At 42.1% G+C, this 26,421-nt stretch overlaps 1 protein-coding gene across 1 annotated transcript in view; it reads right to left on the bottom strand.

The window, feature by feature from the left end:
- Nucleotides 1–1,295: 1,295 nt before the first annotated feature.
- The window catches only part of HSPA4 (heat shock protein family A (Hsp70) member 4), a 39,653-nt gene continuing 14,527 nt past the window's right edge, over nucleotides 1,296–26,421 (bottom strand). Inside the window, exons 2-19 of the mRNA XM_066591224.1 lie at nucleotides 22,399–22,456; nucleotides 21,990–22,130; nucleotides 20,425–20,547; nucleotides 19,009–19,108; nucleotides 16,988–17,121; nucleotides 15,630–15,874; nucleotides 14,097–14,173; nucleotides 12,986–13,137; nucleotides 12,303–12,409; nucleotides 12,019–12,152; nucleotides 10,399–10,580; nucleotides 10,228–10,314; nucleotides 8,999–9,151; nucleotides 8,159–8,284; nucleotides 6,955–7,062; nucleotides 6,642–6,761; nucleotides 5,048–5,209; nucleotides 1,296–2,763 (exon numbers count right to left, since the gene is read on the bottom strand). Of these exons, the coding sequence (XP_066447321.1) occupies nucleotides 2,563–2,763; nucleotides 5,048–5,209; nucleotides 6,642–6,761; nucleotides 6,955–7,062; nucleotides 8,159–8,284; nucleotides 8,999–9,151; nucleotides 10,228–10,314; nucleotides 10,399–10,580; nucleotides 12,019–12,152; nucleotides 12,303–12,409; nucleotides 12,986–13,137; nucleotides 14,097–14,173; nucleotides 15,630–15,874; nucleotides 16,988–17,121; nucleotides 19,009–19,108; nucleotides 20,425–20,547; nucleotides 21,990–22,130; nucleotides 22,399–22,456 (2,410 nt within the window). The 3' untranslated portion in view covers nucleotides 1,296–2,562. The remainder of the gene's footprint in view (nucleotides 2,764–5,047; nucleotides 5,210–6,641; nucleotides 6,762–6,954; nucleotides 7,063–8,158; nucleotides 8,285–8,998; nucleotides 9,152–10,227; nucleotides 10,315–10,398; nucleotides 10,581–12,018; nucleotides 12,153–12,302; nucleotides 12,410–12,985; nucleotides 13,138–14,096; nucleotides 14,174–15,629; nucleotides 15,875–16,987; nucleotides 17,122–19,008; nucleotides 19,109–20,424; nucleotides 20,548–21,989; nucleotides 22,131–22,398; nucleotides 22,457–26,421) is intronic.

The raw sequence follows: 26,421 nt of genomic DNA, 5'->3' as shown, positions 1-26,421 counted from the left end.
TTCACTTTAATAGGCTATTTTGGTCAGAGAGGCCGGCTTCACACAAGCGATGCAGACATCAGCGATTTTGTTTGCGGGGGAAAAAAAAAATTGCAGCCCGTCCTTTCTTTGGGCGTGTCATCACATCGGCAATTTCTTACAATGGTGCCGACTCACAAGCTAGGTGCTTGCAAGGTTTTCCATTAAAAACCATGGCTAGTTAGTCTTGAGTTCCAAATTTTTTTTCCCTGAGCAATTACGCAGAGTTTCACACATCAAGTGCATGTCGTACGCACTCCTATTGACTTGGAGGGGGATTTTTGGTGCAAAAGCGCAGGAAAATAGAGCATATGTTTTTTGGGTTTTTTTTGCTTGACTGAAATGTGTAGAAAAGGAAATATATGTGCATGTGAATCCATTGAAATCAATGGATTCTACTCTGCATATTGCACATGTAGATTGTACATGCGAAAATATGCCCGTGTGAAGCCGGCCTTAAAAGGGTTATTTTTAATACTGCAAGTTCTAGAAACGTTATGGCATTAATGGCGCAAATGAGGATCCACATGTGGCCCACAAGCCATTGGTTGGGAGAACGCGGCTCTACAGCAACATCTCTTAGAACAAAGGATATTCTAATGACACGTCAGTATCAGATGTATGGCAACGTAGATGGGGGCCCCTGCATGTTTGTGTTCCATATATGTCAACTGAATTGCATTGGAACACCTTAGGCCTCATGTCCACAGGGAAAATCAGGCCGCCACGGATTCTCCATGCAGAATCCCGCCCGCAGGGGGTCCCTCCTTTCCCGCAGACATGAGGCCTAAAAAGAAGAATTACTTACCTGTCTGGATGCTGCGGATCTGCCCTCCGTCGCGGCCGGATCTTCTTTCTATGGCCTGGTGGATATGCTCGGCACGCCGACAGCGCGCCGTGCACTCTTTATTTATTTTTTTTTAACTCCTGCTCTCCCACGCAGGAGAGCAAAAATGTAGCTGCAGGTGTGTCGCAGATCCGTGCGGCTTCCATAGGCTGCAATAGAAGCCTGCGGGAGCCGCCCCCGCGGGAAACCCGCACTAACATAAAATGGAGCGTGCTGCGGGTATTTTCCCACACACGCAATCCACGCCTCAGGGGAAAATGACATCCGAAGGTATTTAACTACCTATGGGTGTCCAATACATTCCTATGGGGGGCAGATCACACATGCGGGTAAACGCTGCGGATTTTAAGTGTTATTTTGCCATCGACATGAGGCCTAAATCCATTTAAAACCGGAAAATCTGTAAAGCATATGAATAGACCAACACAACTGCAACCCAGCAAGTTTATTTTTCAGACAGAATTTGCTGCAGGTGTTAAAGAGATTTGGTTATAAGAACATCAACAAACAGTAAAAAAAAAAAAAAAAAAAAAATACAAAGTAGTTTCTTTTCCTATGGGATATGAACTTTATTGAACATAAAAATTATGCTTAAATGTTGCACTAAAAGTATTCGGAAGGGAATCCCCATGTACAACATCACTACACAATCCTCATGTGCTTCGTACAGGTTTGTTTGTTATCTGGGACCAATATGGTTACTAGAATGTATACCACAAAACAAAGACGAAATATTATCCCATGTTGAAAATAACATGAAGGATGATTGACAAAACAAGCTGCATTGCATGGGTGCAAGTGAACCCACCTGTACCCTTCAAGTGAATCTCCTGATCAAATAGCTCCCATTGCTACAGCATACTAGGAGAGATGGGGACGTAATGCACATGGTACGTATTAACCCAACAGTACTGCAAGAGGATGTTTCGTGGCTACGGATGGGATTCTCATCCACATATTGGAACTACCGTCTGCAAAGCTTTCTTTTAAGAACAAATTGTTACCGCACTGAATTCATCAGAGTCGAATCTTGGACATAACAGCTAATGGTTTGCATCACATACCAAGGCTAGAACTTTACATGGATCTATGGAGAACAAAAAAATTTAATACTTCATGGATCAAACCATTTCCAGCTCTTAAGAGGACAATGCACATAAATGTTACTATCAGAAGACTGCAGCTAGTGCTGGGTTTTAATACTCCTATTTCTTGTTAGCCCTAACAAGCACCCAGGCTTCCATGCAAAAGGCTGAGATTACTGCCAGTAACCAGCTGTCAACGAGGAAGATACCAAGCATACAGAAATAGATGCAAACCAAAAACTTCAGCATCTTCTGAGGAACTGAAAAGCAGAAGGTAGACTAGTGTAGCTTCCATTGTAATCTTAGTTCATTGGTAGACCTTTGAGTACTACTAAAGAAAGCTACAGATCTGGCGGAACTCCAGACACAAGCCTATCGGGCCTTACTCTAAAGCAACGTACAACAGAAAAAAGAAGAACTTCTGTCAAACCAATACGAATGTCAAAAAAAGGGTATAGATAAAGAAAAAAAAAATGCAGGAAATCGTAGGGATATACTAAAACTACGAGAAATTTGCAGTCATCACTTTTCTCTGATCAGTGTTCCAAGCTGTAGTAGGTAACAACTTAAAGCTTTGTTATACTGTTTGATAATAGAAATCAATTATGGAATTTATTCAATGTCCATTTCTGGAAGTTTCTTTTCTGCATCAGAAGAAGCTGTATCTGCACTTTGTTCTGCCCCCTGCGGCCCCGTGCTGTTTACGTTACTGTCTACTGGTCCGTTCTGCTCCCCGGCTGGCTGCTCCTCTTTTGGAGGTTCCACTTTGGGTTTTGGTTTGCAGACTATGGGGTTGCATGTGCTCGTCAAATCCTAAAATACACAGAAATTGTAAATACAAGTATACAGAGTCCTTGTGAAAAGAAGTTCCCCGAACAGGTTTGCTTGCTAACGCCCACGGACTGGTTTCTGCTGAGTTATTCCGCAGGTATTGGGTTCTATTGAATGTAATAACTTTCTGCCTTTCAAGGTTTACGCTCCGGAATTCTACCGCGTGAAAGAAATCGTGGGAAAACGCGTGGCTAACTTCCATTGTAGTCAATGGAAGCTGTCCATCATGCGATCTTCTATTATGAGCACAGCGGAAGTCACGCACCGCACTCTGTATGCGCGCAGCTCGCCGGACGGGACTCGTGCCGCAGATCTGTAAAGTAGAGTATGGGGTCTTTGTGGGGCGCCGTGTCGGACTCCGCTGCGATATGCTGCTGGCGGAGTCCGCCACAGCCGTGGGCATGAGGCCTAAGACATTAATAAATTTTGGTCAGTATATAAGAAGTATGTGTGTGCAACACATTGTGGAGGGTTAGTAGAAGTGTAAATGCAATGCAGAAAAGTAAAAATAAAAACACGTTTATTATTTTTTTTATAGTCCCGGCTGCACATCTATTTCTGAGGCGCAGGTCTGTGGTATGAGAAAACAAAAGTTAAACGGTGGGGCTCTAGCTTTGCAGTGTCCAAATAGTTAATTTTTGTGGCATCGCAACTAAAAATGCTGCAGTTTTCACAATACAACTGCAACAAGGGAACACAGCCGTAACCCCTTTGGGACCTTCCCATTATATGGCTAAGCTATTTTCTTCATTTTTTTTCTTTAATCATGTTTCAAGAGTCAAACTAGCATTTTTTTTTCAACATAACTGTGAGGAAGGACTTTGCCTATTTTTATTTATTTTTAAATATCACCACTTTGGGGGTACATATAACGTATTGTAAACTTTATTTTATATTTTTGTAGGAGGGGTGGAGGGGTTACTTTATTAGAGAAAAACCTGAAATTCCACCATTTTTTGGAGGTTTGTGTTTTCATGGCGTTCGTACAACAGTAAAAATATACGACAACATGATTCTCTGGACATAGCACAATTATGGCGATATCAAATGTATAGACTTTTATTTTATTTTTTTTTTTAAATAAACACGTCTTACTACTTTTGTACACAAAAAGCACCTTAAAAACTAAAAAAAAAAAAAAAAGGGTCACTGCATTGAAATAACCGATTGAAAATTTCCCATTGAAAGAGCTGCATAAGTGCTTATTTTTTACAGGACCATTTTGGGGCACACATTGCTGTTTTTGGTTCTACTTCCTAAAAAAGTTACCTAAATGTAAATTAATTTTTCCCTACAGCATTCACAGTTCAGCATTAGGATTGCAGCAATAATTTGCAGCAAGAAAAAAAAAAAATTTCTCTAGTACCTTTGCACAATAGACGGTTTATTGAATTTGCACCCCCCACATTCTAGGGGGTTATTCACATGAGCATATTTTTCCTTAGTATTTTGTGAGCTGAAACCAGGAGCGGGTCCAAAATACGGAAGAAATGCAAATCTTTCCATTCTACTTTCTCTCTGTATGCGCCACTCCTGGTTTTGGCTTACAAAATACGTGAATAAGCCCCAAGACCCATAACATTTTTCTTTTCTATTTTGTGAGAAGAACTGTAGTTTTTATTGACCCTATTTTGGGGTAGATGTAAATATTCAATTCTAGGGGGTCGTTATGAACGCAGCAGTAATGTGTGGCAATATGCTCATGTGACATTCAACTTAGGCCTCATGCCTACGGCCGGGTCAGATTCAGACTGCGAAATATCGCAGAATCAGTCGGCGCCCCCCAGAGACCCTATACTCACCAGTCCAGATTCGCGGCAAGTACATGACGCACTGGGCTGTGACACCGATTCCCGCGACACTTCTGCAGTATTCACTGCAGAGGTATCGCAGGACAGACAGCTTTCATTGACTGCCATGGAAGCCATCCGTGCAATTTTCTGCACAAAATAGAACATGCTGCAATACTCACTCGTGAGCGGACAAATCGCTGTTTATTTCTGCTCGTGGGCAGGGGAGAATGGTTTAACGTTGCATGTCTACGGACGGACATTGCTGCAGAATTCGCAGCAGCAATAATCCGTCCGTGGGCATTGGGCCTCAGGGTGGCTTTTTTCCCCATAAATTTCTGCAACTGAAAAATCAGCTCTTCCCCTGATGGGGTCTCTGCAGCACGTGCGTGGATGCTGGCAAGTCTCATTCACACAAGTGGGACAAAAGTTCCTGCCAGACAAATACATTACAGCACAATAACTAAAACACTCACTTTTGTTTTTGCCTGTATGTCCTTTGTTTTCACCACTGGTTCCGCAGTAAGGTTCTGCTTCATCTGCAGGTTCATCTTGTTATTCATCCACTCCATGGCTTCATTTGTGCACTTCTCAACTTTTTCCATATCAGCAGCATCTAAGTGGTCATACACCTCTTCCTGCAGGTAGAAGTGCTACATTACACAACTGGTTCCAACATACCACCAAGTCCCTGTTCCCATCACAACATGGCCCCACACTGTATATGCCAAGTGCTTCCATAGGGCTTCAGCCACCCAACAGAAATCGGAAAGTGTCAGGCAGAATAAATATGCTGTATGAAATAATGTAAGTTATGCTAATGCTGTACAATGGTACACAGTGTAAGAGAATGGATACTGTACAGTAGGCGGTTACCCCTACAATGGGACCCTGCGGTTGACCTATCCCATCATGCTGCCTGTACAATGGAATATATTACAGCCTTCCATCAGCAATATACATCAAACTTTTCGCAGCATATATACTTCAAATGGAGTCTTACAGCATAATGTATACAATTGCTAATCAATTTGGAACAGCCTTTACTAGCCATGGCTGTCCAAAAGGATTAAATGATGAGAGATAATGTATAATATTATATATATATATATATATATATATATATATATATATATATATATATATATATATATATATATATATACACATACACACACACACATACACACACACACACACACGATATTGGGACCAACCATGTTACTTGGTACCTTAAAGGGGTATTCTGGGCACAGACTAACATCTTAAAATCCAATGAATATCACAATAAGTCTTTTTTGTACTTGTTTCACTGTTCCTCCCCTGTCCATAGCCTCCATTATTCTGTGAGCAGGGCATGATGGGAGTCAAAGCACAGCGCTGTATTGCTCTTGTGTAGTTCGTAGCGCCTGAAGGTTTAGTCTGCCTACTTCAGCAGGTTCTCTCAGTGAGAGGGAGGTTAGTTGTATGTAGCAAGTTGCAGGACCAGCAAGCTATGGGCGGAGCCAAAGCGCTGGCCAGTAAACCGCTCTATGTATGCTGGGAGTTGTAAGTAACCCTGTTGTGTTTAATGCAGAAGTCATGCATATAAAACAGCAGCAGATCAGCGGCTGCATGGGATGGAGAAGAGGGCCCAGGGTGGCAGATACAAGGTACAGGTTGCCACTACTTAGCTGTACCTCCTAGATTTCAGCATTTTCAGAATTTTAATTTTGTGCCCAGAAAACACCTTTAACATTCTGCAAACAAACTTAAATGACTTATGCGAAAATTATAGCTTTTCATGTGATTTCTCATCAGTAATCATGATGCCTGATGTGTCTTGTAAGTGTTGGAGTGATAAAATAGGCAGATTTGCACAATCCTCCAGGCTACGGCCAAGCAGTCCTTTCCCCGCAGTGGACCGCAATTATCAAACTTTTTCAGGCTCCATACTTTACATTTACCTCTCCAATATCCCATAATTAGGAACAGTCTATAGAACACTTTATGACCACACATCCATATAGGATGTTATACACAATCTACTCACACGTTTCTAGATCACCTCGTTAACATCTAATTACATACCTTATTTTTAAAAGCATTAATAACTTTCATGTAAAGTTGAACTTGTTTTCCAAGCTCTTCAAATGCTTTTGGTCGGTCCTCAAACTCTTGGTAACGTGTCTGGATAGGCTGCCCTAGGTTCTAGAAACAACATGAAGTTGACAAGCAGGAATAAACTGGATATAAGGGAACGATATGATAGGGATAGAAAGAGGTCAATTCTGATGTATTACACTTCAAGACAGTGAAATAAAATTAAGATGTGAGAATATAAGCAGTGTTATGTTTAACCCTATGAACAACATGGTGATTAATAATTAACTATTCTTGTTACCTTTAGATCTGTTAATTTGTCTATGTAAACTTGTTTTGGTTGATCTTCCCCATCTTCATACAACCAGTTTTCAGTGTCTTCCAGCTTCAGAATAAAACTGTTCCGATCCTTGAAAATTCATATTAAAGACATTTACAATAATACTAAATAATCAAACATATAGAATCGGTCAGACAATGTAGTGTCCTGAGTCTCATTAGCGGAGGGGGTGGAGGTAAAGCTGCAGTTTTGTCACCACCTGCCCGCTTTTATGGCTTGGAGAGCCAGAAAAAGAAGTAGTCTAGGACCTATACTAATGGTCCTTTTACGCGGGATGACAGTCTTTCAAACGACTTTACGAGGGCTGATGTCACCGGTAAGGTAGGCAGCGCTTGTGCAGAGGGTTTACACTGAAAGACTTGCCGCTGGATTACAGGCTTCACCTCTCATAAGAAGCAGGGAGCGTTTGCACAGGACGAGAAGTCAGCGAGCCAACAAGGTTTTTATAGCTGACTGAAAAGTCAGTTTAACAAACCACGGACAAGTGAGCGATTTTTGTGCATTTACACTGAACTCCTTCATTAACCCCTTCAGCTTCAGGTTTATTATTACCATGTCATGCCTCACAGGGCAGTCAAGAATGCAATAAAAACCCCGGAAGATTTCAGATGACAGCTCAGTGCTCTGCACATTTCAGCACTAGAACTGTCACAGAAATCTTCTGGGGTTTAACTGCATGGTCAGTGCAGCAAGCCCCGGAGATTTTCAGGGCGTGCCACTATAGGGGTTAAGGGAAATAGTTAAAAGGGGTTTCCTGATTTTTTTTTCCCTTAATGCCTTAAAGTCCCCCTGCCTCAAACTAGAAATGATTAATATACTTACTGTAATGCCAGAGTGCTATTTCAGTGTCACAGTGTATGGGCCATAACATCAATGGGTCTTCTGGGCAAGTGACATTTTGTAAACTAGTCACATGGGCTATTAATCTAGAAACCCCAGCCTTTTTAAAAAATATCATTTAGTGTGGGTGACTGCAGTAGTGGCGTGGTTAAACAACCAAATGGCCACTACAACCAAAGTAAACAGACTAACTGGTGCATCAGCAGGAAAACAATGCATCAGAAGAGTGTTATTATTCGCACTGTCAGTACATGTGCTTTCTGCTAAAATCATTGCAACAATATGGGGGGAAAAGCAAAAAAAACAAAACCCACAAACTACTTACATCTTCATTGACAAACTTTTCATAAACCCCACTTAGTTTGTCTCTCATCTCATAGACATACTCCTCCACTGCGTTCTTGGCATCAATTCGTTCCTTCTCCAATTTATCCTGCATAATCATCTTTCCCTAAGGGAGAGCAAGCAGTCAACAATTAGCCATTCAGTTGTCCATGCCTACATATGTAAACTGCTGTGCAGGGTAGATCTGGGTCCCCAAATCTTTCCTGCTGCCACTGAAAATTATGCATGATGGATTCATCATACAGGATATGTCAGCAACGACAAGGCAAATGAGCAGTTATGTATATGTTGCAATTAGCCAAGAAAGATCATGACAAGTACTGGGACTTCTGCAATGTGGAAGAATCTTTGCACAGCAAATATCGTGTTAGCCAGAAAAATCTATTTATGATTATAAAATACTCATAATTTATATTATTTAGAAATTTTTATAATGATATCTATCTAATTACATTGAGGGATCTTCAAGATGATAGAACTCTTGTAAAATATGGTTTCCATTATAACCATTTATTCGCTGTACTGGTCTTCCTAATAATTATTGCTAGGAGTAGGTTTGTTCTACTGCTCAGCAGTACAAGGTGCAGCCATTGGGCGGCACATACTGGTCTGCAGGCACATATTCAGCATAGTTACTAGTAGCGAGTACAGATATGTGCATCCAGTGCCAGAGAGTAAGCTGGCAGGCCTCCCCAGCTCAGACAACAACTAACATATGCTTGTAGAGTTAAGGGTTAGGAGGGGGCCCATGTGTGTTGAAGCATCTATGTTATCCACCAATGGCTCCATATCATGGTTATCAGTTAGATAAAACACAAACCTCATTTTCAATAAATAGATTTAGGGAGTCTCTTCCTATTTGCCATGGAGGAAAATGCTCAATGGGCAAGTCAATCGTGCTGGTCTTCACTTTAGGTTTTTTGGCTTGAGGAGGCTGATCGTTTTTCTTCTCCTTAGGTGAAGTTTGGGATGTCTAAGAGAAAAAAAAACAAACACAGAAGACTTAAACATAACTAGTTCTAAAATGTGCATTTACCACTATTTGATGGTTATGAGTTCATGAGTAGCAAGTATACTGTAAAATACTTTAAATGCTGGAAATGCAAGATGTTCTAAACCGTTGAACGTGTTTAATATCTAGTCAAGATCTGAACTACTCAGACCATACTGGACCATTAAATGAAGACTTTGTAGTTTTCCAGCCGAGGGGAAAACTTCCTTTGTTAATATCTAGTCACTTGTTAACATAGCTTATACCTACCAGTCAACTAGACATCGTTAAGAAAGTTACCTGGTACTGCATCTTAAATGAACTGTGCCAAGTTTAAACCAAACCTGTTACCAGGTTCATGCTGCCGAAAGAAAGGGCAGTATGCTCACAGGACAGTAGGAGCCGTGCGCCCATGTACATCTTATTCTGAACTGCTGCAGCATTTCAGGAGGGAGACATGGGGCAGCATGAACGAGGCGACAGTTCCCTTTATTCCCTGTGGATAGAAGATAAGGATTAAAGGGTCTGACCAGTGGGCAAATGTCCGCTAAGATCCTCACCGATCGTGAGAACAGGTTGTGTACCCTGTTTGAATGGGGCATAAATTGCTTATTACCCATGCCAAGTCAACTCTACAAGCCTGCAGGAGATAGCTGAGCACTGTACTTTGCAATCTCCTGCAGTCCCATAGAGACATGCTTAACCACGGCTCCACTCATATGAACACACACAGAACCCCATTCTCATGATTAGTGGTGTCCTGGCAGTCTGGTGGAGAAGGAAGAACTGCTTTTAACCAAGTATAACCTCCTTAAGGCTTAACTATGGCCAAGCACCAACAACCTGTGTTCCCAAGTGTATTTTCAGTAGTCTCACAGCATGTATTCACATGGTCAAGAAGCGCACTGCATGGTCAAAAATCACACGCAAAACCGCATGCATTTTACAACAGGGTTATTTGCCATGTGACTTTCACAGTTGAAACTAGTGTGATTTTTCTCCATAGCGCACCAGCTGCTGTGTGACTACACACACCTTTAATAAAATGCATAAAGTACCTCCATTTCTTCAGAATTAGGCTTGTTTTCGGCTTGTGCCGACTGGTTTTCTTCTGATTTTGCCTCCTCTTGATCAACCTGCATTTTCTGTCAAAGATATGTACAGGGTAAGTAACGGCCACATATAACAAACTAGATTAATGATTAGAGCTACATGACAGTAGTTCGTACCTCCTCATCTTTCCCCGCTTGGTCAGTTTCCATTGGTTCCTCACCATCTTCCGTTTTGTGGACTTCGACAAGAGATGCACTTGAGACACTAAATATTCCATGGACATTTACCCGCACTTTAACCTTTACCTTGGAACTGGATGCATCAGCCTGAGGAACCACCTTCTGCACATGGAACTGACCTGTTAACACCAGACAGGTAAGATCAGGCTTTTAAACTACGATAATCCAGATTTAGAAGCAATGAATGTTATCAACGTTACCCATGTAAAAGAAACTAAAAAAGTACTAATGCATAATGTATTGAAGAGCTTGATCATCACATATAAGGGGTCCTTTCACATTACCCTCCTGTATCCAGCGAAGGCTCCGTCCCAGCTCTCTATGCAGAAAACTGCTTAGGGATGGGAAGACAGACAGAACTAGGATGAACATTATGGATCAACTATGTTTTAAAGGCCGACGGACGGAAACCATAAAACCGAGACCAAAGAGGTCTCACATAGCGAACCGTATTGTTCCATCCTGCTTTCTGCCCCCATGCAGTTTTCTGCATAGAAGATTGGGATGGAAGATGTGCTGGATACAAGAGAGATCTATTTAACTAGTTGCTAATTTCATGCTGGGTCTTAAAAGGGAACCCTATCATCTTGGACATTGTATATGGTCTGCAGGCGGCATGTTCCAGCAGGATTAGCTATGCAGATATATAGTTTTGAGGGAAAAGATTCAGTATCAATTAGTCAGTTTTCCTGACACAACTATGCATAGAGATAGCGGTCAATGATAGGACCTCCTACTGAACACCTAAGTAGAGAACTGAATGAATGCAAGTTCATCTGCCTCCCAAAACTACATGGCAACCTGCTTAGCATATCCTGCTCCACAAAATGCTGCCTGTACCTCGGACAGCATTTTTAAGATTTATAGGGGATGAAAACATGCATTCTCTATTGAATGATACATAAACAAAGGCAAATTTGTGGGTTCCAAAAAAAACTTGGAGATGAACATGTTACATTTTCAAGTTGCATTGGTTGAGAGATAAGCCAAGACACGAAAAGAAAATAAAGTCCTTAATTCAAACCAAGTAGGAGAAGAAGATCAAAGTACTGGGTCATCTGCAGTTCCAAATATGCAATGCCCTATTCAGGACTGCTGCTAGGGGAGTACAGGTCATAATCGGATACTCCTGATCCATATTCTGCACATTAGGCAATCTTACTCTTTTTTCAGTTCCAAAGAGAACATTTCCAAGTTCTAGGAAGTTTTACAAGTTTGGGCTAAGGCTGCATTCACACGGCCGACAGCGAGTTGCGCACGAGATTCTCCGGAGCAACTCGCATCACGCAGCGCATGTGCAGTGATTTATCAGACTTGAACCGAGCGAAAAAAAGTTGCTCATATAAAAGAAGCAATTCAGATAAATGGTTTCATTTTCCCTGTGATTTTGCAGTTCTGTCATTCGTGTGGGAATACTGGCCATGTGAATACAGCCCGAGGAAGTGTTAATAGTTTATAAGTAGTATTACAGATCTAAAAGCCGCAGAAGTTAACATAGCTTATACCTACCTAGGCATTGTTAACTAAGTAACATTAAAGTAACACTGCTGAACTTGCCTAAAGAGGGGTCAGGATAGGGAAGTTCTTTGGGTGCACTGTAATAAGCATCCAAAGTAAAAGGTTCCTTTCTGTAGAAGGTAAGCACTTTGGAGAAGGGAGCAGCATGGTTCTTGGGAAACACCTCACAGTCACTGAAAACATAAGACATTGTCACCAAGAGCAGGAAAATACTTGTGGATTTGGTGTAACCAAAAGCCCAATTTATGTTGCATGTTACAAAAAAAAAAAAAAAGGAATGCACAAAAAGACATAATTGTCAAACCATATACATTTGTGCTCACCTTAAACCTTCCTCAGCTGGAGAATTCCACTTCAAGGATATCGGGTATGGTATCAGATCAGTGATGGAAAACTCCCTAACTTTAAATGCTGGAGACAGAATAGCGCACTGCAACAAAGAAAGCCATTGAGAAATGAGCAGGAAGAAAGGAAAGAGAAGATCTAGCAACATTAGTAGACATAAAGGACTTGAAAGACTGACCATAGATTGTGAGAAAGCTCAACGCTTTCTTCCGGTAAGGCAGGCATACGCTTTGGACCCTCTACATACCGCAATAGGGATCACGCATCTTTCTGGTCACCTCTCCCTTGTCAAAGTTTGTATAACACTGGGTTTACAAACATTTTTCTGTGTTAACTTAATAAAAGAGGTGGTGTGTGGGGGAGGTGGTGGGGGAATTCAGAACCCCCAAACTCAGAGCAGCACATTTAATTCTGACAGTGGCATTTTAAAGGGTTCACAGCTATGATCAGCAAGTGATCATGGCTGTGCAGGCACGTGTCAGCTCTCAAACACAGCCAGTACCCGCCGAGTATTAACCCTTTGCAATCAAATTTTGGATTTAGGGTTTCCTAGGGGTTTTTCTCTTGCTGCCATTATACAATAGCGCCATCTGCTGGCTAGAGCCAGTACTGCGGTATGGGACATGCTGGAGAGGCCCCCGACAGAGTGTCTGTCACTCACCTGTAATGCACAGCCTCTGGCGACTGCTTCATCAGCATTTAATGTTGTGCTAACTTCTTTCCCAAAGAAACGGATTATTCGCTCCTTAACGGCTGGGATTCGTGTGGCACCACCAACTATTTCAACAGCATAAATATCTTCTTTCTTGAGTTCTGTATAAAACAAGACAAGTCAAACTTTAATTCTCTACTGAAATGCATTATAATAGGACAACCTAGTGATATGTAGTGGGCATTATATAAGAAAGTTATGACAGCATAACATTCAATACCATTTAAATGTAATTTGAAAGCGGAGCAGATTTATATTGAATATTTTGTCCACAACTGTATATCGCTTGGAATTTATTGATCTAAAGCCCTGATCACTCTGGGTTTAGGAGTCCAGTGGGCGGTGCTATGAGTAATTGACTGTTATTTCTGCATATCCAGTTGTACAAGGAAGGCTCTCAACTGAACAGGACCGCCCACTGGACTCCTAAAGCCAGAACAAGCAGAGATTTAAGTCAATAAATTACAAGTTATACTGAATCTTTCCTTTCAAAGCTGTATATGAATCTGCTCAGCTCCTCCTGTTATACTCAGCTGCCCACAGAGCAGATGGCATTGCTCAGTGGGACAAGTTCCCTTTAACTGCAAGGAGATAAGACTGTTGACCATTAAAAATAAAACTTACTGTGATTTAGTATTACATCATGTAATAATGTACTACTAGGCTCCAAATTATGAACACATCTGATTGGTCCTCTGAAGACAATGGTAAGCAGAATCTTCTGACAATTGGCTACTATAACTTAAAAGCAGTCCCTCTACATAAAATGTATTTCAAGAGCGACCACTAAAAAGGACATCAATTTGGAACCCACATTTCCTAATCTATAGCTTTGTGTTACACATCATATTTTATTTTATTTTTTTTAATACTTGTAGTACATATATTTTATTTTAATGCTCACTCATGACTCGGACAACAATATAAATTCTAGAACTGAGGAGTTTACCAATAAAGGCTGAGTAAAACACTAAAAGAAGTGCTGCGATCGATGGAACATGAACTCTTAACACAAAGCCACTCATTTCCATCTACAGCTTCTGCAATCCCCCTTACTTACTGGCTTGTTCCAGGACGCTGCGGAGTGGAGGCTCCACTCTGGTCAACAGGCTCTCGCACATTTCCTCAAAATGACCCCTTAATAATGAGAAAAGTATTGAAAATGTAAAACTACATTACAACAGACTCAATCCTAATACTACAATGGAGTCAGACTTAAAAAGTTCTATATATTAGGAGACGATCAGCTGAACAAGAAAGTATATGAGGATGTCAGTAGGAATAGCGTCAGTAAAAAGAGAATTCAACTGACAGCATTTGAGGGGTCAAGGTTATGATCATATCTATTGCACACTCTAACCACCCTATAATACAGTCAGCAGGTAAGGGAACTGGGAGTCCAGAGAGCTGTGTTTCTTACTCACCGAACACCCCATTCCACTGCACTTTGCGGGGACAAAGCGCCTGATCCGCACACTCGATGAGTGTGAAATAGAGCTCCCCGGACCCTCACCTTTAAGCCCCATAATGTAGTTGATGGGGCTTAAAAGACGACGATAGTGTCCCTTTGATGGCAGTCATCCATTATTTACATATACATTTATTAGTAAGTGCACCATTTGTAAAGAAACACATGGCAATACCTCCTGAACATATCCTTGTGTTAGAGATGTTGCTAGTAGCTAGGCCCTCCCAGTGTCCGCTAGTATCCAGGAGGAGCACGCATACACCATCTTTCTTCAGCAACAGTGGATGCAGGCACCTTCGTGGTGCAAGCGCAGGGGTTACTCCATAGGGCACGCATGCACAGTACAAGGACGTTCTAAACACATTAGTAACAACTGTATGCACTGAAGCACTTTTGGACCAGGGAGACCGCTGGAGATGTAGTCCACACAGACAACTGAGCAGTCAGGTAGGGAAGGTAATGAGAACCTCACAGTTTGCCTCTTCTACCAGAAAAGATTTGTAGAACTAAGGTTGGTTTCTGGGCTGGAGTCTTCTGAAGATTCACTTTTTGTGAAACACCCACCCCCCCCCTCTTTTAACCCCTTTAGTGGCACGCCCGGAAAATCTCCGGGGCTTGCTGCACTGACCATGCAGTTAAACCCCAGAAGATTTCCGTGGACAGCTCTAGTGCTGAAATGTGCAGAGCACTCAGCTGTCATCTGAAATCTTCCGGGGTTTTTACTGCATACTCAGCGCACCAAGCCCCTGAGATTTCCCGGCCATAATACCAACTGTCAAAGTAGTACAGTACTTTCAAATACTTGCAAGATCAAATTGCATTGTTGACCGATTTAAAAAACCTGCCCTGTGAAGCATGACATGGTAATAAACCAGTCACTGAAAGGGGTTTAGGGTATTAGGACCTTATAGCTGGCCACAGACATGCATCTTCAGCTTATTTTAGTAGCATCTATTGTTTATGGCCATCACAGACATCAGCTTGCAAGCAGATATTAAAGTGCAGTTTGGAAACGCCGACGGCCTAAAGAAACATAACTCTTGCTTATGGTCAGCAAGAATAAATGTAACAAAGCATGCACAATCATAAAAAAATGCAGCCTGTATCAGAAGAGAATCTGATTACCTGTTCATGGATCCAGAGACATCAATATCATTCATGAAACATTCAATGTTCAGTGGCAGCTCTGAAGCATTTGCACTCATCAACTTTTTGAGTTTCTCGCACTCCTGGGCGAGCCTCAGTAAAGGCCTTATCTTCGACTTTATATCCAACTTGTACTTCTTGCCAAACTCTTCGCAGAAATAATTAACCAGAACGTCGTCAAATTTCCTTCCACCCACAACTGGATCAAAGGCAGTAGCTAGAACCTAGGAAACCAAGAAAAACTGACATTACACCTCAAAATGTTATGACTTGTCAAGAGAACATTTTTCTGCCTTCACTAACAATTACACACATCTATCATATATACCTATATCTCTCTCTGCCTCTCTCCCCCTCTCACTCCCTCGCTGTTCTATGCTGTAGCTCCCATTCTCTTAAAGAACGCTACACTAAGCACTCGGCTCTTGCATGCTCTAGCTGGGGTGGCCGGTAGATGTGGCAGCAGTTTCAAGTCTCTTCTATGAAACGCCAAAATAGGAATATGCTCTTATTTTGGATATTGCTTGTTATCTTGAGATTTCCTAATTCGGTGCCAACCAGGAATGCCTCCCAACATCCTCCCAACTTAATGATAGGCGTCTCCTATACACCCATACTTTAAGGGAGGCTGCTGTTTGTCAGAGATGCACAAAAACACCATACTGAGCTTATCAAGGTATTTAAAAACTACAAAGTTTTTCAGTAAAAATCATGTCTGTAGATTTTGGGTACCAAATGTATTCTTACTAGAGATGAGCGAGCATACTCGCTAAGGACAATTACTCAAGTGAGCATTGTCCTTAGCGAGTACCTGCCCGCTTTGAAGAAAAGATTCGGGTGCCGGCGGGGAAGAGCAGGGGGGAACGGAGGGGAGATCTCTCTCTCTCCCCCTCTCCGTTCCTCCCTGCCGGCACCCGAATCTTTTCTTCCGAGCGGGCAGGTACTCGCCAAGGACAATGCTCACTCGAGTAATTGTCCATAGCGAGTATGCTCACTCATTTCCAATTTTGGAAGTTTTCCAGATTATGGCTGGAAGTTACAATTGATGCCAACCATGCTGCAGAGTATCAAACGTTGTCACTGCATTTACCAATTAAAACTACTTTGCTGACAAAATTAAAGAAAGTGCCCACAGAAAAGTCAGCATATTGTTTTTTGTTTTAAAGTGAGAATGGTTACAGGTTTCTGGCTTACCCTCAGTTTTAGTGATATCAGACGCTATCCTTTCCCCCATTAATCAGCCCACCTTTAACATTTAGTAAACTTTCACAGTACAAAATGATGAACAACGTTTGCAAAGTCCAGACAAGTGAGGAGAAATGTAGAAGGAAACTTACTTTGAGTTTCCCCTTGTTGAAAGCACAGACAGACACTTGATATGCAGAGTGGCCCATGTCCACAAACACTACGATCCTTGGTTTCTCCTCCGGAGCAGGCAGATCTTGCTTATAAATGCCATAGGCAAGAGCAACTATACAAACAGAGAAAGGGAAAACCATAATAAAATGTAAACGTGCCACACATACTGTTAGGCAAGGAAAGAATAAAGCCTGAAGACAAACGGTTTATAATGGGTGGGGGAAAAAAACATGTCAGGACTAGAACCAGAATGGAGGTACATTAATTTGTAAGGTAACACCATCCTTGGTATTCACTATGGGTATATGTAGGCTGCCTTCACATAGCGGCTCATTGTAGGTTTCTGTCTTGGGGTTTCATTTAAATAGCTGAAGACTGTACTCCGAAAACAATGTGCATGGAGCCAATTACTTCAATTAGTCAAATAAAGAACAAAATGTTCAAAATTTGATTTGTTTCTGTCTTTTTGTCACAACAGTAGTCGACTTGTTTGCTTTCCAAAAGAGTGACAGAGACCAGATCAAAATGGATTAAAACTTGCACCCTTGGTCTCCATTTGGCCAAGTCAGTAGTTACGTTCAGAGATTTGCCCATGTCAATTTTTGGCTACTTTAATAAAAAGTAAAAAAATAAATTTAAATCACAGCCTACACTGTATAGCTGAGAGAACATGTAGTGACGCGCACATCAGCAGTGAATAGGCACATTTTTAAGGCATATCAACGTCATCTTTGGAAATATAGTACAAGGTAAAACAAAAGTTCTCTCTGGTGATGGAACCATTGTTTTCATGCAAAGCTCATTCAGAAAACCCATGTAGGATCAAGCAAGCAAAAACCGAGCTGCTTATCGGCACTGCTCAGAAGGGGGGGGGATAATCTACCCCAATAGTTTTACTATCGTTGGCAGTTCGCCACCAAACCCAAGAATGAAGGTCTCATCTTCCTGGTAGCGGTCCATGCGTGGTCACACTTCAATAAAGTCTCAGCATTATATGCAACATATTTTGAGACCAGTCAATCTTCCTCAAAAAAGGCTTCATCATGTAGCGAGATCTCAAAATTACTACCGTGTTTCCCTGAAAATAAAACCTTGTCTTATATCAATTTGTGCCCCCCAAAAAGGCACTAGGTCTTATTATACTTACCTAGAAGGCTCGGTTCATGTCCCTCTCGCTGCTCTCCAGAGCTCCAGCAGTCCTCAGCCGCACTCATAAGATCACCTCCAGGTTGCGAGATTCATAAATCCTGCCTCCAGGAAGCGATGGCTCCGATTGGCTGAGCAGTGATCGAGAACCAATCGCAACCATTGCGTTGTGGGGGCGGGAATTATGAAATGGCTGAGCCGCGGCATTGATTGGCCAATTCATAAATCCCACCTTCACAACGCAATGGTTGTGATTGGTTCTCAAGCGCTGCTCAGCCAATCAATGCAGCACTTGATGGATCAATGCGATGGCTGCGATTGGCTGAGTAGCGCTCGAGAACCAATCAGAGCCATTGCTTCCTGGAGGCAGCATTTATAAATCTCGTAACCAGGAAACTATTTTCTGTGGGAGGCCAAGGAATGTAGGAAGCCTTCCAGAGCTCCGGAGAACAGCAGGAGGGATGTGGACCGAGTCTGCTAAATAATGTATTGTTTTTAACTGTAACACATCTAGGGCTTATTTTGGGGGTGGGGCTTATTTCAAGGCTCCCTGAAAAATAGAGGTAGGGCTTATTTTCAAGGAAACATCAGATTATAGCTATAGCTGATGTTCTTCAAGGTTTTTACTCCTCTGCTAGTGAAAAGAACAAGCAAAATCCCTCGCCCAGACTTCTCGTACATACCTACTGATGTCACTTCCGCAGCTTCCAGATTTCAAATTTTAGCAAAACATCTGCCCCTTTCGTGAAATGGGATGGACAAGACTAAGCTACTGCAAGATCTTCATACCATACAGTGTATTCTGAAATCTACTTATTTGACAACCCGCTTCCTTTCCTTCTACATTAGTTACCTGCAGTAGTTTCATTAATTAGTCGTAGACAGTTCAGGCCTGCGATCTGTGTGGCATCCATTACAGACCTCCTCTCTGCATCAGTGAAGAAGCACGGAACCTAAACCAACAAACAGCAACATTAAGCAACGTTAGAACCGGCAGACAAGCTCTTCCAAGTCTGAGCTTTGTTAACCATTTACTCTTGTATTGGGCCCAAGTTACAGCCTGTTCTGTCAATGCTGGAACACCACAGCACTTCTGGTTTCCGGAGTGTCTGCACAGAACTTGATGTCACTCTGGGTTTGGCCAAACAAACTTTTTGTAGCAAGACAGCTGCCGCCAGAACAAGCCGTTCATGAGACTTTAAGGTTACTCTCACAAAACAAATCTCAACCGGGCTGTATTCACACGAGCGTGATTTTGGTTCATGAAAGACTGATCGCGTTCCATTCGGTTTTAATGCAATCTTCATGCATTTGCGGTTGGCATGTGCAATTGTACACTGCAATGCCGCTCCTTTTTTCCTATGTGATCCCTATAATAACAACATGGTAAAAATGGATTGAACTCGCAATCTATTGTTGTGCGATTCGTCAAGCATTGCCCATTTTTTTTCTATGGGAGTCTTTTAAAAATGGGGCATACAGTGATTTTTCAAAGCGCAGACTACCGGTCCAAACAAGGGGGTGGGTGGGGGAGTGCGAATTAACCAATTCAAATGAATGGACTCTTTTCCCATGTGAGTTATGTCAATCTTAGAATTGGACAGAACTCGAGCGGGAAAAATGAACACCCGTGTGAATACAGCCCCACCCAAGACAGACATGGGGCGATATAAGCAGCTACTGAAGTAGTCATGTGACAAATCTAGGTGTATTCCTTTCATAGAGCAGACCCTGTAATCTAATATAGAGGAGAACAAGAAAGAAGGTGGTGGCCATGCACATAACATAACGGTCTGCCAACCTCTCCAATAAGCATGCACATCCTATGAGCGGCAGCTCATCTCCTCTGGGAGCGAAGGATGGGGCATGTTGCAGGGGTTTTAGTGAAAGATATGGTTACATGACATTCAGTCAGAAGTGCGTACTTTTCACCTTGACCTATGTCAAATAATGGCTACTAGACTTCTTCCCAAGATTATGTTTTAACCCCTTCTTAAAGGAGTTTTTAGATAAAGATTTTGTTAGAACAGGTCACCCATAGAAAAACGTGCACTGCAATTCTCCCGTGGGTCTCCCCTGTGGCATAGCGTTTACATGCTGCAGTAGCTTGTGTACCGGCGGTCACAAGCTGCTGCAGCCTGTAAACAATATATCAGTGAGGAGACCCAACGCCCTATAGGGGACCCATTTTCATAAAAACGTCATTAACCTAAAATGTCGTACAAAGATGAAGACCTGAAAACTATTGATAAGGCAGATAATTACTTACAGCAATAACACAGTCAACTACAGGTTTCTTTAAGGCGCTCTCTGCTGTTTCTTTAAGTTTGGTCAGCAGCATGCCAGTCACTTGCTCCATGGTAAAGTTCTTCTCTTCCTCCAAATACATGACCTAGAAGATATAATATTACATTTCATGAACTTGTTAGCCATTATGTACACCACAATAGCCAAGGCGAAGTATGGCCCTGGATTATTCTCCACAAAAATAAATATGCTGAAGTCATTACCACTCAAACAATATTGTTTATAGTCAGACCCAGCCTGTAATTATAAATATTTTTTGTAGTTCTACTTATTAAAAATATGCTTTTATCCCCATATATTCTGAGACTAATGTTACAACAGCGCCACCTGCTGTTTCTATTGTGTCCACCTCAGAAAAGGTTCCAAGATGGTCGCACATGCTCAGTCTTGCTGGTCTCTGCTCCACTGGGCTTGTGGAGGGATTCTTGGTGTGATCACCTGTCTGCTTCTAAAGCTGCAGCATTTTCTCTGCTTGAGAAGAGAGGACTTCAATGGAAGCCGTCCGCACAGAATCCGCCCTGAAATGGAGCATGCTGCGATTTGTTTCCCCATGCAGAATCCGGAAAACAAATCTGCATGTTTTAATTGAGATGCGGACGCTCATGCTTCCCTATGTGTAGCTTAAATTGCGGATCTCCGCAAATCAAATCCACCCGCAGACATGGGGCCTAACTCGCCATAGAATTTATTTTTTTGTTTTAATTTTTCCAATACATCATAAATGGGGAAGAACATGCAGTTTGATATTTTGCGTGGGGAGACATTTTTACAGCATCCACAGTCTAGTCTGGTAAAAAATACAGGCTATCTTTTTTTTTTGTGGGTTGGTATGATTAAAGTAAAACCTAATAACTTTATTATTGCTGTAAAGATCCCATATGGAACTAGAACTGGTGATCGGCTGATCGAATGTACAATATACCTCAGTATTTCATACTTTTACAGGCATCCCATTGGGTTCGGCCATAGGTGGGTTTTTCTTTTAATCAATCTTTGCTGAAATTTTAATCAATCTAATCATATAATCTAAACAGAATGTAACCTGCCCTGAACCAACCTACCTCCCAACCCCTCAACAACGAGGAAAGAAATAAAGTACGGCAGAAATTATTTTGTGGCTTGTGCCAATTATGTTTTACGTGGCATGGCCCCGTCTGTTGGTTGTAGCGGCAAGAACCATGAACACAGAGGGGTACCCTGACATTCCAGACAATGTGCTGCCAATAGTGTGGCAATACTCTGGCAACGGTCAGCAAAACTTCCAACAAGACAACACGTCTTGTCACAAATCCAACACCGTTTTCCGTTGGCTTGAGGATGTGGATGTTTCACGTTTGGACTGCGCCCTGTGCCCTTAACCCTACTGAACATCTTTGAGATGAACTGGAACTATAAACACTACAAACTGCTGCGTAAAATAAAAATACTAGTCTATGAATGTATATATCCCACCAGCTGCTATAAGGTCTTATGGAAAACTGTTCCCATCCTTCTAGAACGGTGCGCATTATTTTACACATTACCCACCCTTATGCCAGCTGAGCCTGTTGGCAGCTCCACAACATCATAGGCCAGCCCTGGCTTCTCGGCCTGCACAAAGGGATCAGTGTAGGCTCGGCCATGAAACCTTTTGAAGCCTTGCAGTGTATTCTTTGCATTGGAAATGACCTGCAGGAAAAAGGAAAAGTTACTCAGCAATTTTAACAAAACTTGTCAGATAAGCGTGTCGTGTAAAGGTTTCCTCCTGCTAACACTTCGCCTAGTCAGCAGATTTCACCATGTGAAGATCTGCTGGACAAGCGATATAGTATAATTACTCGTACAGGAGTAACAGTCTACATAACAAAGCGGGCAGCATAGATGTGAGGGGAGGCCATAAATGAGCAATCATATAGCCTACGTACATAGGCTACAGAAGCAGCACAGAATGACTTACTTGGCTTTTTGCAGCGGCTCCGATGGATCTGTTTTTAGGGCCAAACGAAATGCAGGCTCTGCAAAATAAATGAAATTGAATAATGGAAGAATCCTATCAATATGCGTGACAAATAAATTCCATTCCCAATGCCACAGCAAATAATAGTGGATGACTTAACCTAAAGCTAGGTCAATAGTTGTTCAGCGGCGGCCCACAAAGCACAGGGTGGAAGCGGATTCTAATGAAAGCTGTGCCTGCAATTACCAACGCTGGCCACTATACAAGGGTCAGAGCTAAGTGCTTCCTGTGTGGTAGCCCTGATAATGGACACCTGAGTGGCGGATCCCAGCTGATAAACTACTGAGAATAGATCATCAATAGTATTTGCCCAGAAAACCCCTTTAACCGTCTTCAGTTCCTACTTTTGGCAGCTTCTGGAGAGCCAGTCTCAGGAGTCAATGCATACAGGGAGGATTTGTTTATTCAATTAACCCGACCTGAATGCTCACCTGTACAGGTTTCTGTACAAACTAGAAAGACAGATGGCTTTCCATGTACATATTACCTAAAGGAACTCTGTAGATCTGTTCTTGGAAAGCTTTGATTACGCCATCCTCCCACTTGAAGGCGTGGCAAACCATAAAGTAATAACCACCACAATAGCCGACTAGTGTTTTAGCAGCACCCATAGGTGTCGTCTACAACAACTGAGGTCAGCATAAAATAAAGGTCAGGTCCGCTTCACATAAGGGCCCAGGCTTGTGACACCGAACACCCATGATTTGGTTGTGCTACCACTAGTTGATATCAAAATGTTTCAATCTTAACAACATAAGAAATGCTGTTTGAGAAGGATTGCTCTAGCAAAAACACATTTCCCCCCATCCTTGCACCCCTCATCTGATTGCTCGTCATACTCTGTATATTGCAGTCACTTCCATGCAGTGCAGCCACCTGTCTGATACTCAGGCACCATCTTCATGCTGAGATTTCAGCTTTTGCTATTCTGTGCCATCACAATCAGATGATGCACCAGCAGAGCTTTACATGAGGAGCTAGAGACTGTACCATCTCTGCTGCAGGGAAAACACCGCCATTACAGTCTGTATTCACCAAAGTAAGCTACAGACCATAAGTATTCAGTCATGGGGATGAGCTGTGATCTCCTCAATTATAACAGGGGCTGTGTGGTCAACAGTCACTGTAATGCGTCTGCTGCCCCCTCTGAAGAGAGAAGGTGTGGTACACTCCATGTAATATCACACGGATTATGCTAAGAAATGGTCTAGTTTGAGAACACACAAATCCGAGTTGGTCAGAATGGGATTATATAACCATCTGGGGAGAAAGAGGCCAGGAGTTACAGACTAGGGTAACACTAGCTGACATATGATGGGGTGATAGTTACATAGTTACATAATGAATGAAAGAAAACAAAAATCACCCAAGTGGCCCTTTAAAGAAGTCTAGCGCATTAGCAGTCAAGCGATACAAAAAAAAAAAAAAGAGGGAGAAGAAAGTCTCATCAGTAGTTTGTGATCAAGCGGTACAGAGGACCCACTGTGCTGCCGCTATCAATCGGCCCCTATAGGTTACAGCCAATAACAAAATAATTAGCGCACCTAAGGCAACTCCAGTACTTATGGTTCACGATACCTTCCCTTATATACAGTGGTGCTATGCAATTCAGGACAAACCCATGTAGAACATTTAAGAAGTGTCATGGGTGATACATTTGGAATAAATATGATTAAGCGTCATATAAGGCTGTTCAGAAATACCCCATAAACAATAGGATAATTAGTGAAACCTACGGCATATAGCCAGTCTTATGCTACCCAATATATACAATGCCCTCAATTACTGTTGGTGTATTTGTTACCATATCTGCACCCATTAGATAGAGAGATCACCACGTGGGCAGCAGCACTGGCATCGCCAGCTACCACTATATCAAGCATTACAGCTATGGTCACATTTTGATTTCTGCAGACTATCACTTCGGAGTTCACGAACGATAACTGCTAAACGCGTCGCCACCTACAGCAAACATGGTCAACCCAGAGCTGCTGCCGGCATGTCAGAACTAAAATGTGATTGTTCCCAGCAAGAGAAACTAAGTCGTCCTGTAGACATGATACCTTTTAATGGCGAACAAAAATACATCATGTTATAGTGAGCTTTCCACCCTCTCAGGGCTCTTCATCAGGCATGATAGGTTTGTAACATCATGTATTTTTGTTAGCAAGAGAAACCAAGTAATCTTGTAGATATGATACCGTTAATTGCTGAGAACAATCACATTTAAAATCTATGGCATGGCAATTTCTCCTGCAGATTTTCACCATTTCAACCCTTTCAAGGTTGAGGAGCAAATGGTATATGATTTTTCTGCCACGTGTGGACCCAGCCTTAGCAGGGAGATCCTTTCTCAAAAGTTGGCAAGCATGATAATGTAGGAAAGAGTTCATCTCAAATATAATTTCTTTTTCTCAATAAATATATATATTCATTTTTTTACAAAAATCAAGAATCAAGACTGCATTGCCTCTTAGATGGCATTTGGCCAACCACTATTTCTCCCTAACCTCCCATACAGAGGCACGCTTTTCCAAGCAAACCCAGTAGGGAGTGCAGAACTAAATCACAGCCAGACACTTCTGGCAGCAGCTTATCTGCCGGATAACATAAGGATCATCGGACTGAAAGCTAATATGTTCAATTCTCCTTTCCTTGGCATCTGCCGTTGAGGGAAGTCAAGACTCCGCCACACGTTAGGCTATGGTCACATCTGCCTTCTAGGGCTCCATCGCAGATCCAGCATGAAGTGCCGGACAAAAAAGTCCCACATGCAGGGCGGACCCCTTAGTCAACGGGGTCCATCAGTTCTGTTACATCATAAAGCTGCTCCGTTTGGCTAAGGGATTCTCTCTTTCTGCTCCCATGTTATAACAGGAAAATGGAATCCCCAACACAGTCTTAGCGAGTCCTGTCCATCAGCTAATGGGTTTGGATATTATTGTTATTATACCTAGGTCACCCCCTCCACTGCCACCAATGCTTAAAGAGGTTGGAAAACCCCGGTTATAGAACTGTATGGGCACATTAGATGTACATGTCAAGGGCTGTTCCAGATATATAAACCGAATATAACTCCCACTTGTGATGTATAACACATCTGTCTGATGCCTCCACCAAGAGGAGTTGAGTTACAATTTTTTTTAAAATTTTTTTTTAAGTCTAACAAGAATCATGTTCCAAGTTTTGTGCAATATAGAAATTGGACTTAAGATTGAAGAAAAAAAAGGAAGAAGGACATAAAACAGTGTGTAGTAGTCCCATATGTTTACATTATAAGGGGAATAGGAGAAAAACCAAGATTGGTCCATTGGGGCGCTGTCTGAACAATCATTCTGGAAAACTTTCACTTTGAAGCATCCATTGTGACAACATTCTTTGTCCACTACAAGACCAGAACCCCCAGAACCCCATCCTCTGTGCCCTGCACGGCTCCAGCAGATACTGCGGAAGAGTCACCCCAAATCTATTACAAGTGAACGTATCCCAAGGCTGAGAAACCCAACCCATCTAGCATCAGACAACATGGACACCAGCCCACATGCCGATTTACACAGACACATACATCCACATTTCACAATTCCATGTGCATATCCCCATAGGCTGTAATGGGGGTCATGTGTGGAATCATACAGACAGCACACGGCTCAACCATACTCCAGTGTGCCCCAGCCTAGGAGTTAGTCCGTCAGCATCACTTGTGTTGCACAGGTTGAGGCAGACATGTAGCATGAATCACTTGGCCTCAGACAACAGACCTTTCAGAGTCTTCTTGCATCATAGTGGGATATAGAAATCTGATGGCAGAAACAGACAACGTGGTCATCTGCTTTACCCTTCTAGCATTTCCCTTAGGATAGACATATACCCATCCCAGGCAGCTTAATGTCATTTATTGTCGATTTCCCAACTACGTCTGCTGGAAGTTTGTTCCAAGCATCTACTACTCTGTCAATAAACTAA

The sequence above is a fragment of the Eleutherodactylus coqui genome, chromosome 2 (genome assembly GCF_035609145.1).
Source record: "Eleutherodactylus coqui strain aEleCoq1 chromosome 2, aEleCoq1.hap1, whole genome shotgun sequence".
NCBI lineage: Eukaryota > Metazoa > Chordata > Amphibia > Anura > Eleutherodactylidae > Eleutherodactylus > Eleutherodactylus coqui.
The sequence above is the reverse complement of the archived record's forward strand: the minus strand, read 5'-3'. Positions and strand labels throughout refer to the sequence as shown.